Raw genomic sequence first — 15,534 nt, forward strand, 5'->3', positions numbered from 1 at the left:
GCAATTGGACAAACATACTGTAATGAAGCTGTGTAATTATGCATTTCTTAGGTTATGGCCGAGTAGCAGCAAGAAAAAGGGAATATCCGAGCAATAATAATAAACTTTATTACAGGCTCTTGGCCCACAGGGTAAAATACAAACATCACATATATTAAAATAAATAAAGAGTACATTTAAAATGTTATGAGAGGCACTCATGCCAGCGTCCTCTGATGGTGGATGTGTACCTTATAGCACTACATCCAGTATACCTCACAGATGAATGTTGACGTCAATATAACAAAATTACGTACTTCCCACAAAGTGATCTGAGCAGATGTAAGAATGGATAGTTGGCTTCCAAACCTTGGAGCTGTTGCGGCCATGTTCCGCCCTACGAAGCGCCGCCACCCAGCTATCCTTTCTGGTCTGGTACGCAGGGAACCGATACAGCTTCTTGGTATCGCCTTTTTGGAAGCGATAGGCACATCCTATGGCACAACTCTTCACCATGGTCAAAGTTGCACCGTAACAACTCGGCCACGATCTACCACCGATAAAATGCTAAAAAAAAAAATGCCCCAATACACGTATCTCTAAAGCTCAATTCAGCCTTGGCCCTATTAGCGTCCGCCGCTTTTTGCCACCCAAACAAACCGTCAGCCTGTCTGTGACGTCACGTGCATATCCCCTATTAAGAGAGCGCGTGTGAGAAAGCGGCGGATGTAGCGCAGGAGAGAAAGAAAGCATGAGAGGAAGGGTAAACAGGAGGGACGGTAGGATGATAGGAGCTTAGTGTCATTTGGTTGACGTGCGGTGAGACAAGGCACTAGTCGTAAATGGGAGTCGCTGATGGTGTAGGGCTGCACTTGCCAGTCATGTGTGCTGACACCGTGATTTTGATTCTCGCAAGTGACGGTGTTGAATGTATGCGTTAGGGATGGGCGGATCGATACCAAAATATCGATCCAGGCTGCTCATTTTTGAGTATCGATCTCCCTAGCTAAAATATCGATACTTACAATTATTTAATTATATTTTTCCTCTTTTTTTTCTGCTCCAATTTGACGACTTGCACTCATGCTAGCACTACTTTTCCTTCCGCCTGCTGCACCGGCGTGTCCTGCTCTGCTCTGCTCCCGCCCCCTTTTCTCACAAGCCAAGCCCTCCTCCTCCGCCTCCCGTTCCAATCCAAACACAAACAAGCATGGCCACGGCGGCGGCCCAGTCCGAACGTAAGAGAAGTCTGGTTTGGAGGTATTATATTGTAGTTAATAACAACGAGGCAAGATGTGAAACATGTCACAAAACGATTAAATATTGTGGCAACACCACAAACTTAACAAAACATTTAAGTAAAATTCACCCCACGGTTCATGAAGAGCTGCAGTTGAAACGTGCCGCAGACACTAAGGCAGCGACGGAAAACCCTGCAGCCACACCGAGGCTAAGGTACCAAAGTACCTTAGAAGCAGCGTTTCAGAAAGGCAAGACATATCCAGGTATCAGGTGCTAACCAAAAATCGTAAGCATTTGTGGTTGATGTGCTATTTGAAGCAATAATTACTGCGCTTTAGTCAGTCATTTATAAATAAGGTTTTCCCCTTTTCAATTTGTGGTCGAACGCCATACGTTTTATTTGTAACTCCACTTCCTATAAACAACACTAAAATATTACAATATTAAATGTAAGTATCCAGTGGCTTTACAAAATGATAGTTTTGCTGCTCATGACGATTAAGCCCTGCATCTCTGTTGGTACCATGTCTCTTTTTACAATATACTAAAAGACAAAACTTTTTCCCAACAACAGAGAGAGAGAGAAAAAAGTAAAGAATAGCTCCTTTTAATTAAAGTTATACTATTAATATGCATCTCCCATTAATGTTTTTCTAAAAAGGTTAATAATTCATGTACATGACGTAATACTTTTTTCTACAAAATTCAATAGATGACTCTCCAAGAGCAAGAAACATCACAGACCTGATTGCCAAGATGATTTGCCTGGACCTCCAGCCCATATCAATAGTGGAGGACAGGGGATTTAATGCCCTTATGAAGTACGTTGACCCAAGTTTTAAAATGCCTAGCCGCAAAAAGATTAAAGAAGAAACTATAACGCACATGTACACAGCCTGCTGCAATGAGGTGAAGAGAACTTTAGAAAATGCTGAGAGTGTGGTTTTAACAACAGATATGTGGACATCAAGAAGCACTCAGTCCTACTTGACAGTGACCTGTCACTTTGTGCACGACTGGCAGATGGTAGAATATGTCCTAGAAGCTAATTGCTTTACTGAACAGCACACTGCCGCTAACATTAGTTTAGCGCTGAAAAGAATTACAGATCATTGGGGCATTACTCAGAAAGTGGCAGCAGTCATCACAGACAATGGTGCCAATGTTGTGGCTGCAGTTCACCAGGCTGGTTGGACCCAGCGCTCGAACACAGGGGCAGAATCAAAGTTCAGTGGTGTTGATTGCGATGATACGTCTCTGAAGATATCACCTAGGTAAGTAACACTTGGGAGATGGGGGCTGCTACTGCCTTTTAATCTTGTGTGTCCGTATCATTTGCAGTGAAACACCTGCTGTAGTATACAAATGTGCAGGTCAATAGTCACATGTAAGGCACAAAATATTGATGCAGCATGCAACTGCATTTAAATTGGTTTTTTTGGCGGGAAATTACACTTCCGGTATCGATATCGGATCGATATCGGGTATTTTTGGGCAGGAAATACTTGGTATCGGATCGAATCCAAAATCATTGGTATCGCCCATCCCTAGTATGCGTGTGTGACGGAAAAAAAAAAGGCACTGGTCGTAAAGGCACCCTAGGTGTCGTGAAACGACAGCGCTTGACGGCAAACGCAAATCAAGCAGAGAGGATTTGTCAACACGTGAGAGAGAACGAAGACGACGAGGAAGAGTGGAGTGACGCCGGGGATAAAGGCCAAGTGTGGTGCGGTGCTTTTTGTGCCGGTCGTCTCTCCCGGGCGAAATGCTGTACCTGGTCGGGCTGGGCCTCGGGGACGCCACTGACATCACCGTGAAAGGGTTGCAGGTGGTGAGGAAATGCTCGCGCGTCTACTTGGAGGCTTACACGTCCATGTTGAGTGTGGGCAAGGAGGCTCTGGTCAGTTGCTTTTCTCACTCTCCACGCACCAACACACGAAGACATGCATAACGTTTACAGGGAGAAAGCGCCGACACCGTGATTTTGATTCCCGCAAGTGACGGTGTGAATGTATGCGTGTGTGACGAAAAAAAAAAAAGGCACTGGTCGTAAAGGCACCCTAGGTGTCGTGAAACGACAGCGCTTGACGGCAAACGCAAATAAAGCAGAGAGGATTTGTCAACACGTGAGAGAGAACGAAGACGACGAGGAAGAGTGGAGTGACGCCGGGGATAAAGGCCAAGTGTGGTGCGGTGCTTTTTGTGCCGGTCGTCTCTCCCGGGCGAAATGCTGTACCTGGTCGGGCTGGGCCTCGGGGACGCCACTGACATCACCGTGAAAGGGTTGCAGGTGGTGAGGAAATGCTCGCGCGTCTACTTGGAGGCTTACACGTCCATGTTGAGTGTGGGCAAGGAGGCTCTGGTCAGTTGCTTTTCTCACTCTCCACGCACCGACACACGAAGACATGCATAACGTTTACAGGGAGAAAGCGCGCTACGCGTCCACTCGAATGTGTCGAGGCGGTGAGCACCAGACGAGAGTCTCACAAACAGTCGACGAGAGCAGCAGTGCTTCCAACGTGGAGATGCCAACGAGCATGTTGCGAAAAGAGACCCGTTGAAGTTCTCGGTAGTCGCTTGGATCACTGATTGCTCGTTTAAACGAGAGACCCGGTTTAACTTCCAATCATAGAAGGTAAATAGTCTCCCGTTGTCGTCATGCGCCACAAAAGCAGACTTGGCTTCAAAATTCCACATTTGCAAACATCTGCTCATTCGTCAGCATTTTTCTGGCAGATGTTCCCGAGAAAACCAGGAGCTGAATTTCCATTGACGTGTGTTCTTCCCTGTCGCTTTGAATTAGCATGAGGCGACGCAAACTTCAATTTGGTCCAATTATTTTTCTCCCTGATTAATGGAGAAAAAAGTAATAGGCGATGGATTTGTGTGTTTTCTTGAATGGTTATTTCGTCCTATAGAGCAGTGGTCCCCAACCTTTTTTGCACCACGGACCGGTTACGTGTCAGAAATATTTTCGCGGACCGGCCTTTATATAAATAAATATATTTATATATTTATTATTTAAATATTTATATATATAAATAGGATGAAATAAAATGATACGACTGGCATAAAAACAAATATAAACCACATAAAAATAAAACGTTGAATTAGTGGGAGCACCGAGCTCTTTTCTCAGAAATGAGCCGTTCCCATCTAGGCGTAATCGGAGACAATGACACCCGAAGTGGTTAAGGTTTGTCTTTAAATGCAGGATGCTTGGTCTCCATGTGCCGAAGCAGGTTTGAAGGCTTCATTGCCTCGTTAGCTAGCCTTTCGCAACATATGCGGAGTGCACTTGGCGTGTCAGAGTCACCTGTGGCGATAAATCCATATTTTAAGTAGGACTCCAGAAATGTTCTTTTAAATGCAGCTTTCCTTTTCTTAGAAGTCGTAGCCTCTTCTTCTTCAGTGTACTCATTGGACGTTTTTCCCTTTCCGAAGAAGCTTTCCAAACTTCTCTGTTTCTTGCTCATTTTTGCTTGCCTCGCGGGCTTGACTGTGGTGACATGTCACGTGACCGAGACGAGCGCCCTGTGTCAAGAGTCCTTATTTTTCAGATGCACTGACAGATGTAATTGGGAGAGATTCGCCAAATTTTTTATATTTTTCAAAATAAATTCTTACTCATTTTTGCTAGCTTTGCGGGCTCGACTGGGGAAACATGTCACGTGACCGGGACGAGCGTCTTAACCTGAATGAATTGATCGTCAATGAAAAAAAAATTCCTTTTTTTTTTTTTTTTTTTTTTTCCTATGCGGCTCCGCGGCCCGGTACCAAGTGACCCACGGACCGGTACCGGTCCGCGGCCCGGTGGTTGGGGACCACTGCTATAGAGGCTTTGCAGCTGACGTCATCAAGCTACCCACATTAGCTTGGCGGCCATCTTGGCGGTCAACTTTTCAGTGCCGGTCAACGACTCACACACGCTTTCTTGTTATATCTGCTGCTATTTGAGCTTAAAAATGCCGGATACCTGCTGTGCTGTTGGATGTAGCAATAGACGAGGCGATAAACCAAATCTTAGCTTCTATAGATTTCCGGCGAACATGAAAAAACGTGATAAATGGATCGCGGATATTCGTCGTGAACGATGGAAACCTACGATTTACACAAGGATATGCAATGAGGACTTCATATCAGGTATGTAAACAAACTATTCACCCCTGATTTGTTTCACAAAATGTGAAATAATACAATATGGGATGATACAAATATGATTGTTGAAAATGCTGGGTGCATTTTTAGAAAGGCAGCAAGAGCAGCAAGGCAGGGAATGGGATGATTTCTTCAGTTCACCCCCCCCGTTTTTATTTTGTGTTTATTTTTTCATGATGCTTCATCTGATTGGCTTGAAAACGTTATCAATGTAAATATTGAACTTCATATTGGAATTGAACAATTAATTCTCGAGTGAATGCATTAGGAAATTTCCCAAAAAATTATGAACCTTGTGAAACAATTTTTTTTTAATGTAGCATTTTTTAACAAGAGGGTTTTTGTTACTTCATTTGGCACAAGGTAAAATCTACATTGGTAAAGTTTTCAAGCCATTGGCACAAGGTTAAAATTTTTATTGGTTAAGTTTTCAAGCCAATCAGATGTGGCATCATGCAAAAATAAACAAAAAATAAAAATGGTAGCAACTTGAACAGACAGGTACAGTATCTGAATGATTTCACTCTATTCAGTTTTTTAATATGTCAAGTTATGAAATGCCGTTACAAAACAAATCGACGAGGTAATTATAAATATCTGGATATGAGCGTTCAGGCAGGTCGGCTGTTGCAAAATGCTCGGGCGATTTTAGCATGCTTCTCGGTAAAAGGTACGGATCCGTTGTGCCAACAAGGTTCAACTTCTCTCTGTAACGTTTCTTGGAGTCTTCATCCAAATGCCTAACTTCGTTGGATAGCAAATCAGCCATAATTCGGAAGAAATCGGTGAAAACGTAGCGCAGAAATCAGACAATCCATACAAACACGTAGGAACGAGCTGACGAGTTGACCGCCAAGATGGCGGCATAACACAAAATCACGTGACAAAACCACGTGACTGCAAAGCCTCTATATGTCACATTAGCCGCTTTACATGCAGCTTCAATATCACGTAAGCTTGTTTGATGCCCCCCACCCCGTCCCTTCACTGACGTCAACAAACCGCTCGAGTGCGACGTGAGCCTCTTTGCTGCCGTTAGTGCGCTAACGGGCTCGGGGCGTTTTTCAGGAGGAGTTTTATGGGAAGGAGCTGACACTGGCTGAGCGAGATCTGGTAGAGCAGGAAGCCGACGAGATCCTGAAGCACGCCAAGGAGATGGATGTGGCCTTCCTGGTGGTGGGCGACCCCTTCGGGTGGGGGACCGTGGCCGGACACCCGCCTGTCACGTAATGGGCCTTCTCACGTATGCTTTTTGATCGTCAGAGCCACCACTCATAGCGATCTGGTCTTGAGGGCGGTGCGCGCCGGGATCCCGTACCAGGTGGTCCACAACGCGTCGGTCATGAACGCCGTGGGCTGCTGCGGCCTGCAGGTGTGCCGCTCCACTTTGGAATCTGCCACCGGGTGCCGACCGGTCCGCGTTGAGCACCCAACGGCCTTTGAATGCTCACAAGCAAAATGTCTTTCCATTCATACGGTCTGGGCCGCTCCTGAGATAGGAGTGGCTGGTGCCTCCTCACCCTTGTGAATAGCGAGGCTCGGAAATCGGCTTCATGAGCTCATATTTGCGCCTGTGTGTGCGTCAGATGTACAACTTTGGAGAGACTGTGTCAGTGGTCTTCTGGACCGATTCGTGGAGACCCGAAAGCTTCTACGACAAAATCCTGCAGAACCGAGCGGCCGGCCTGCACACGCTCTGCTTGCTGGGTAAGCCCCGCCCGCTATGCTAACATACGCGCTGCTCTAGAACTGGCCCAGGGATGGCGCACGTTAGCATTAGCGCCTCGCCACGCAGCACCTGACTTGCTTTTTCCCCCCCTGCACTTTTGCAGACCTGAAAGTGAAAGAGCAATCGTTGGAGAACTTGATGAGGTAAGCAGAGCGATGACCCTGTCTGCTCGATAGGCCACCGATTGACGGGCACTGTCGTTTCAGAGGCAAGAAGATCTACGAGCCTTCGCGCTTCATGACCGCGGCGCAAGCGGCTGCTCAGCTGCTGGAAATCATCAGGCGGCGGAACGGGTGTGGCCAGGAGCCTGGTGAGTGATGGCCGTCGTGCCACAGCCGCCTCCCCGACGGCCAGTTGGTCACACGCGTCACCGTGCGCAGGTCTGACGGAGGACACACTGTGCGTGGGTGTGGCCCGACTGGGCGCCGCCGACCAGGAGATCCGCACGGCCACCTTGGCGCAGATGAGCTTGTGCGACCTGGGCGCGCCGCTCCATTCGCTGGTCATCACCGGCAGGCTCCACCCCCTAGAGGCCGACATGTTGCGTCTCCATGCGCGAGACTGCGACGCCACCCTGACGCACCTCCGACGCGTCGAGGGCTCCGAACACACTGCGGCACCTGGATGTCATTGACAACTTGACACACACGGGGCCCGACAACAACGACCCGGCCGGTGCCCTGCCAAGCTTACAGAGGCTGAGCCCGACTTTTTTCAATGAAAGCAGCACAGCTTTTGACCCCAAATATTTGGACATTAGTCCACGGAAATAGGAACTCAAATAAAAAAAAATACATGCATCAATCAATTGGCTCCAGTCAGCCAGAAGCGGTGGCACTCTGATGACTTTGGCGTTGACAGAAGAATAAGAAAGCTGATGAATTGACATCAGGGTGCCCACGGCCCGGCTTTGCCACGTCACGCGACCTAAGCCAGAAACGGGCGAGTCGTGTGATTCGTAACGCGAGTCCAAGGGCAGGTCCCTGGACGTCAATTTCAGGCGATGCTGCTCCATAATGGCAAAATGGGCGGGTTCACCAAATTTGACATGAGCCAGCACGTGTGTGTGGGGGTCCTATTGTCAAGGAAATTTCCTCAAAGTGGATGGAAGGAGGGGCCATAGGTTAGTTTTAAACAATGGCAAATTCACAAAAATCATTGGATAATAACACTTGGAAATAACTGAGTACATTTTATCATGCTAAATGAGTGTGACCAGATTTGGGTTTCTGAAAAAAAGGACACCTTTTTTTTGAGGCAATGGGGTGGGGGGTGCTAGTGGTTGGAGCGCTGGAGTGGGGGCAGCTGTTGATGACAGCACTGGAGTGGGCACCGGGGTGTGTGTGTGTGGGGGGGGGGGTGCTAGTGGTTAGAGCGCTGGGGGGGGGGTTGCTGTTGGTGAGCGCAAAATCCCGGACAATTTTGAAATTGCCCCCGGACATTTTTTTTAGGTCTCAAAAGTAGGACACGTCCGATAAAAGAAAAGGACGTCTGATCATCATAGCTAAATGCAGTCTTCTCCAATTTATCGATCGATAAACCGATAAAATAATGGACCAAAAATATGACAAAATGCGCGTGACAAGTCTTTGCTTGCAAACTTAATAACCATCCATGATGAAAGGATCCTATCTTTCCTACTTAGGCGTGTGTACTTAACATGAACACGTCAATGTATCGACTCCACATTTTGGGAAAGCCGTGGTTCCGGTAGATCACGTACTTCCGGTCTGCAGCGTTTGCAGTCAGTTGAGCTCACCGCTCAGAAATGTCGGAACTTTAGCGTCTCGAGTGCGATTCGAGGTTCTCTGACCACTCACAGCGGACTTGCTTGACTTGTTTCCCTCGCTACGTGTGGCTAGTAACGGCTGAAGTAAGCTAAGAGAAGCTAAGCGTGTTAGCCGACGAGCTCGCGTTTGACGGAATCCGCTCGTCCGTTCCCGTCGTTTGGTGAAAACCTGGGGAAGAAATCTCTTGTATGGGATCCAATGGGCACTGCCAATAACAGGTAAGTGCTTATGCGGATCCGGTGGAACGTTGTTTTTCGGAGGAGCGAGCCGTAAGGGGACACGATCGAACCGCTGGATGTTGAGTCAGGCCTGACTTGGTCACGTGATTTGTTTGCATTGGTCAACAAAGAAATGTTTGACCACTTTGATTTATTCATTCGACAACAACTGACTGCACTGTGTGAATTGCCGTCATCAGTTGCGTGTACTTGCCTTGTCCAATCTGTGTTGTAGACCAAAGACAGGAAGAGGAGCGCAACTTGATGCCATGCTAACCTAGAATCGTTCGGACGCCGTGACGTTACACCCCCGCCATTGAGATGTCTGAGAACCAGGCCAACAACAACATCCCGCTCAACAATAACAACATTGGGCCTAACAGGATCCGGAACCCCAACATCAACCAGAACCCCCTCATCAATGTTCGAGACCGCCTCTTCCATGCACTCTTCTTCAAGATGGCCGTCACTTATGCCCGCCTCTTCCCTCCGTCCTTCAGGAGGGTCTTTGAATTCTTCGTGCTGCTCAAGGTGACCTCACTTTACCTTTCACCCTTCTTCTTGTACATAAAAACAAACCGTAGTCGTAGCGCTGTACTTAGATAAAGGACTAATAATCATAATCCGACATTATTTCTTTTAAATTAAAAAAACGGTCGTTGACTCTGAAAGACACCTGCCGAGGCGGTGCTGCTGTTTTTTTTTCTCCAAAAAGCAAGCGGTCACGCAGTCCTTTTGTTGGTGGCGGCAAGTCGTGTGCAGTTGCGCTCCGAATCCAACTTGCTAGTACGACGAGCTACACACAGGGATTCCCACTAGTTTTCCAGTCGGGCCAAGCGCTCGAGAAAGGGGAGCACCGAAGCGGGCGACAAATTGGAATCTCGCCGTCGCGGCCCGCTTGATGGCGCTCGGCTGATGGTTGAATGTATCAAAGCAAAACAACCGCGGCCGTCAGTCTGTCCGCTCTGTCGGCGAGTACACTCGCTGCGATTGCTTTCAAATACCGGGCGGCGGCAGCACTCGTCATTCAAACGCCTTTGCTGGTCACCAGGCGCTCTTCGTCCTTTTCATCCTGGCCTACATCCATATTGCCTTCTCCCGCTCGCCCATCAACTGCCTGGAGGGAGTGAGGGAGCACTGGCCCCGGGACGGCATCCTCCGCGTGGAGATCCAGAGGAACTCCAGCCGGCCACCCGTCTTCCTGCAGTTCTTACGCTTGCAGGAGGAGGGCCGAGGAGGGGGGCCCGCCGTTGCTGCGCTCAGTCTGGCAGCGCTGCAAGAGGAAGAGGAGGACGAAGACGAGGAGATGATGCTGGGAACGTTTGACAACAGTTCGGTGCAGGTGAGCCTAAGACCGCTTGCGCGCTGCCGCCGGATGCCCAAATTAGGCTCACCGGAGCCCTTCTGACACAAAATGGTGGACTCAAGATTGTGATCATCTTCTGAGTTAGGACCCAAAACCAAGATTCAAACTTCATTAGATTTGACACACACTGCTTCTGTTGACCAGTCATTCATTGATTTTGTTTTTGAGACAAGCCACGCTTCGGCCAAGCAACTATGAGCGTGTTACCTACCGCTGGTTTAAGCACAACCGACCTTACTGAGAATGACGCTCGAGCGGCGCATAATTTGAGTGCCACTGAATGAGGAAGCGCTCTGGTAGAAAAGCGCGGTCTTCCAAACGGGCCCCTGCTCTCGTGTCAATACGACAGGGGAGACAAAAGGGGCTGCTTTACATGGCAATCGGTATCGGGCCGACCGATTCCACGGCAGCCGAAGTCTGAGCCCAAATGTCCCGCTGGCAGTTTGAGCTGGACACCGAGCCCCGTCCGGAGCTGCTGGGAGGGGCGGGAGGCAAGGCCAACAAAAGCCAGGACCTTTCCTTCAGTCACTCAGCCAAAGGTGGGTGGTGTGGCTCGGCCTCCCCGCCGGCCGCTCGTCGTGACACTTTACTCCCGCAGCCTGGCCTCAGGAGGAGTACATGGTGGAATATTCGCTGGAGTACGGCTTCCTGCGGCTGTCGCAGGGCACGCGGCAGAGACTCAACATCCCGGTCATGATCGTCACCCTGGGTGAGATGCCGTTAGGTGATGCCCCACCCCCTCCACCCGCCAGCGAGCCAAACGCCACTTTGCCTTTCAGATCCCACCAAGGACGAGTGCTTTGGCGACAGCTTCAGTCGCTTACTGCTGGACGAGTTTTTAGGCTACGACGACATTCTGATGTCCAGCGTCAAAGCGCTGGCGGAGAATGAGGAGAACAAAGGTGACGAACGGATGGAGGTGTGCGCATTGCCATGTCGAGTTCTCAGCGATGATGAAGCCTCGTGTGCTTGTGCCAAGGCTTCCTAAGGAACGTGGTCTCTGGAGAACATTACCGCTTTGTCAGCATGTGGATGGCCAGGACCTCCTACCTGGCTGCCTTCGTCATCATGGTTATCTTTGTAAGCCCACGCCGGTCCGTCCCAGTCTAACCAGTCCGTTGCTCGTAGAACGTCACCACTTTTTCTTTCTTTTGGTCTGGAACAGGGAGGCATCCCTTTTTCTGTCTGTCTGCCAATTTCTTTAAAGGAGGGAGCTGCGGGGGGGGGGGTGTTGTGCTTCCAGCTTTCATCTTCTGTTTTGGCTTTGAGTGGTTAGTGGACAGGAGGTGACATTTGTGCTGTTTTTCAGACTCTGTCGGTGTCCATGCTGCTCAGGTATTCTCACCACCAGATCTTCGTCTTCATCGGTGAGTTGCTCTGTATGAAAAACAAATGCATTCTATACACGCTAGAACAGGGGTCGGGAACCTTTTTGACTAAGAGAGCCATAAAAGCTAAATATTTTACTAATATTATATTTCAGTGAGATCCATATATTTTAAAAGTAAATTCAACTAAATGTCAGTATAGTAAGCCTCTGAATTTACTTTTTTAAATAAAGTTGTTATAATACTCACCATTAATGCGACTTCTGGTGCTGCATAGATTTGCTGATGTCTTTGTAGTCTGGTTGGTACTTGGTGAGGTTAACCTTTCATCCGTTAAGTTAAACGTGATCGTAGATTGTTCTTGATGTTGATGTTTTTTTCATGATGGTACGATCATGAGCAGTTCTTGTCGACAGAGGCATGTCTTGTATCCGTTTGAATGTCTTGTCTTTGTTCAGAAGATCATCAAAACGTACATTGGCTACATCCATCATGAACGTTTTAGCATACTCGTCATTTGTGAATGGTTTTTCGTTCCTCACTATTGCTAAAGATCCAGCAAAGCTAGCGGAATGATAGTCACCTTGCCGGGTCCATACGTGAAGTTGCTGCTGGCTAGCTTGCGCCCTGCTCTTGGCACGCTTTCTTTCTGTTGTCTCCCGCAGGGTATTTTGATGCAAAGGTAGCATGGCGCGTGTCAAAGTGCCGCTTTACATTCGACCGTTTCATTGATGCAATTTTGTCATTTCAAATTAGACACACCGCAGAACCTGCTCTCTCCACAAAGGCGAATTCTTCGGTCCATTCATTCAGAAATGTACTTCATTGATGCAATTTTGTCATTGCAAATTAGACACCGCAGAACCTGCTCTTTCCACAAAGGCGAATTCTTCGGTCCATTTATTCTGAAATGTACAATACTCGTCATCTTTTTTTCTTTTCGCCATCTTTGTCGAAGGGTTAGCTTTGAGCTAATGACTGAGCAGATTGATTCAAAAGGGGGCGTTTACCTGTAGGCTATTATCCAATTAAAACAATGGACAGTAGCTGCTCTTGAGCTAATGACCGAGCAAACTAATTCTAAAGGGGGCGTTTACCTGTAGGTTTTTATCCAATTAAATCAATGGACAGTTGCACCTGCAGCCAACTGCAGCCCTAAACAGGATTTAGCCGTGGAAAATCAGTGGCTGGATTAAAACAAGTGATATGTTTTATCTGAAGAGCCGAGATCTGCGAGCCAGATGCAATCATCAAAAGAGCCACACCTGGCTCGAGCCATAGGTTCCTGACCCCTGCGCTAGAAGGTCAAGCTGCCGTTCCTTCCAGTTACCCGCCTCGGCCACCAGGCGGCGGTACAACGCAGTCTTGCAGACACAAGCGACTACTTTCTAGTCTACCTTCTCATTTGGAGTGGACAAAGAACACAGCATCACCCTTCTTAAAATAATGGCCAAAGTTGTTTTTTTGTTTGGTTTTTTTTATATTGAAAAGCGCAAAAAAGCGGCGCAAACACGGATCATATGCATGACTAATTTCAGGTAAGGGCCATATTGAATGATGTAGCGTTTTTTCCCAGAGGTGGCCAACATCCCAAGGAGACTCTTTTTCGGGGTGTCAAAGGGTGACTTGGGCCACCGTTTTCAGAGGGCGACAACCTGCTTGTGAATGTTGTTGTATTAACTGCTGTCCCACCGTTTTAGGCTCAAATAGCCGTCGCTTCAAAAACTACAAGCAAGCACTAGCATGAGCATATCAATGGCATCACACGTAGCAATCTTGAGCGCACATTTTGAAGCTTTTCCACTCCCAGTTGAAGTTTATGCAAAACATCTGGTTCTCAAAAAACCCGCTGATCGGGTGGCCCGTCGGCTCGGACGTCTCTTGGTGTGACGCAGCAGCCCAACGCACGATATGTTTTCTCTCTGGGTTCGGCACCCGGCTCGTCTCAGTGGACCTCCTTCAGATGTTGGAGATGAACATGACCATCGCCTTTCCGGCAGCACCCCTGCTCACTGTCATCCTCGCCCTCGTCGGTGAGTTGACCCACCGCCGCTAGAGGTGGAGCCGTTATTTTGTCACTCCCGCTCGCCAGACGTTTTCCGCTAACGTGCCGCAAGCTCTGGATTTTGAAGCATGCCAAAGCGTATTGTGACACGAGAGAATGATGACTTTGCCGCTGTGCCCTCCTGTCATATTGTCAGGTATGGAGGCCATCATGTCAGAGTTTTTCAACGACACCACGACAGCCTTTTACATCATCCTCATTGTGTGGTTAGCCGATCAGTATGACGCCATCTGCTGCCACACCAACACCAGCAAACGCCATTGGCTGAGGTGAGTCGCCCAGCGTCCGGGCGGCACCACCCTGGCTGGCCCCTTCTCCACCAAACCCGCTCCTCCTTGCCTTTCAGGTTCTTCTATTTGTATCACTTTGCCTTCTACGCATATCATTACCGCTTCAACGGCCAATACAGCAGCCTGGCGCTGGTCACGTCCTGGCTCTTCATCCAGGTCAGTCGTCGTGGTTGCCGCTCGTCAGCTGAGGCCCGCGCACAAAGATGAAAAGTCAAGCGGTGCTTGACCAAGCTCGACCGAGAGGCGGCAAGGCAGGCGATGAGTCTAGCGACACGTTGCGCTGATGGGGCAATTGCAAGGGGCAATTGCATTGTTTCTGTCCGGCGAGGCCCCTTGGGCAAAACTTGCTTTCGTGACAACCCAGCCTCAGCCAAAAAGACGTCATTCCATTGTGCTGCACAAACGGAGTCGAACGATGATGGCTTGTAATCGGTAGTAAACCATTTGCGCTAGATGATTTTGGGACAACTTGAAGCTGGGGGGGGAAGAGGAACAAAAAAAAACTTATTGCAAAAGAAGGGAGGCCATATGGCCCCGCCTACTGCTAGCTAACTCCGTTGTTGCTCTTTTGGCAGCACTCCATGATCTACTTCTTCCACCACTATGAGCTGCCCGCTATCTTGCAACAGATCCGCATCCAGGAGATGCTCCTGCACAACCAGCAGGCAGGTAACGCCAACCAGACTGCACTGCAGGACAGCCTCAACAACAACGCCACCGCCGGGCCGCAACCGCCACTGGCGGAGCCCGCCGATGCCCGGCTCGCTCCTGTCTCCTCAGTCGTTCTCCGGCCGCCGCCCGAAAGTCCAGCGGCGCCGGCCTCCACCAGCGAGGTCCGCTCTGAGCTCAACTGGGTTGCACAGACGGCTGCCATCATCACTGAAGCGCTGGCATCCTCCGGCCAGGAGGGCCCGGCCGACGTCAGCCATGTGGCCGACTTGTGGATGGCCGAAGCCAGCCGAGAGGGGGCGCCAGGCGAAGAAAGCCAGCCTACGGTCGGGGAGGCAGGAATCACCACCGCCGTGACCCAAACAGACTGCAGTGCGCAGCAAAGCTCCACCTGCACATCTTGAGGTGCTGGCCGAAGCGGAAAACGCCAATCATCACCAGCTGCAGGCTGCTGATGATTAGCTCCAATATGAGCAACATCATCATCAATAAACACACATTGAAATGGGCAGAGATATGTTCGGTCACCATGGCACCTGTGGCCTCGCCAGACTTTGATAAGTGGCCGGGGCCACTGCCTACCTGCCAAATGCATTGCAATGGGACATTAGTGCGCTTTATACATTAAATTACGTCAGGAAATGCCTTCCGATGTACACAATTGAAAGTGGACAACGGCTCCACACGCACGCACACTTGT

At 49.0% G+C, this 15,534-nt stretch overlaps 2 protein-coding genes across 7 annotated transcripts; both read left to right on the plus strand.

Annotated features, from left to right (window-relative positions):
* Positions 1-2,814: 2,814 nt before the first annotated feature.
* Positions 2,815-7,916, plus strand: dph5 (diphthamide biosynthesis 5). 4 transcript variants are annotated; one of them, XM_037249546.1, is made up of 7 exons: positions 2,815-3,121; positions 6,448-6,572; positions 6,643-6,751; positions 6,966-7,086; positions 7,212-7,251; positions 7,315-7,418; positions 7,489-7,916. In XM_037249546.1, the coding sequence occupies exons 1-7, from the start codon at positions 2,987-2,989 to the stop codon at positions 7,740-7,742; spliced, it is 888 nt and encodes a 295-aa protein (XP_037105441.1). In that variant the 5' UTR covers positions 2,815-2,986; the 3' UTR covers positions 7,743-7,916. The 4 variants fall into 4 exon arrangements, with proteins under 4 accessions (XP_037105441.1, XP_037105442.1, XP_037105443.1 ...); XM_037249547.1 differs by lacking the exon at positions 2,815-3,121 and adding an exon at positions 3,312-3,514; XM_037249548.1 differs by lacking the exon at positions 2,815-3,121 and adding an exon at positions 3,312-3,511.
* An 888-nt stretch (positions 7,917-8,804) lies between these two features.
* tmem259 (transmembrane protein 259) lies at positions 8,805-15,490 on the plus strand. 3 transcript variants are annotated; one of them, XM_037249381.1, is made up of 12 exons: positions 8,805-9,116; positions 9,352-9,647; positions 10,168-10,458; positions 10,925-11,021; positions 11,081-11,191; positions 11,262-11,384; positions 11,462-11,562; positions 11,792-11,849; positions 13,706-13,843; positions 14,012-14,144; positions 14,222-14,321; positions 14,741-15,490. In XM_037249381.1, exons 2-12 carry the CDS (start codon positions 9,438-9,440, stop codon positions 15,236-15,238), a joined length of 1,860 nt encoding a protein of 619 aa, XP_037105276.1. In that variant the 5' UTR covers positions 8,805-9,116; positions 9,352-9,437; the 3' UTR covers positions 15,239-15,490. The 3 variants fall into 3 exon arrangements, 2 of the variants coding, with proteins under 2 accessions (XP_037105276.1, XP_037105277.1); XR_005097703.1 differs by lacking the exons at positions 14,222-14,321; positions 14,741-15,490 and having other exon boundaries at positions 13,737-13,843; XM_037249382.1 differs by lacking the exons at positions 14,222-14,321; positions 14,741-15,490 and having other exon boundaries at positions 13,760-13,843; positions 14,012-14,148.
* The last annotated feature ends 44 nt before the right edge of the window (positions 15,491-15,534 follow it).

This window comes from Syngnathus acus, chromosome 4, assembly GCF_901709675.1.
Source record: "Syngnathus acus chromosome 4, fSynAcu1.2, whole genome shotgun sequence".
NCBI classification, from domain to species: domain Eukaryota; kingdom Metazoa; phylum Chordata; class Actinopteri; order Syngnathiformes; family Syngnathidae; genus Syngnathus; species Syngnathus acus.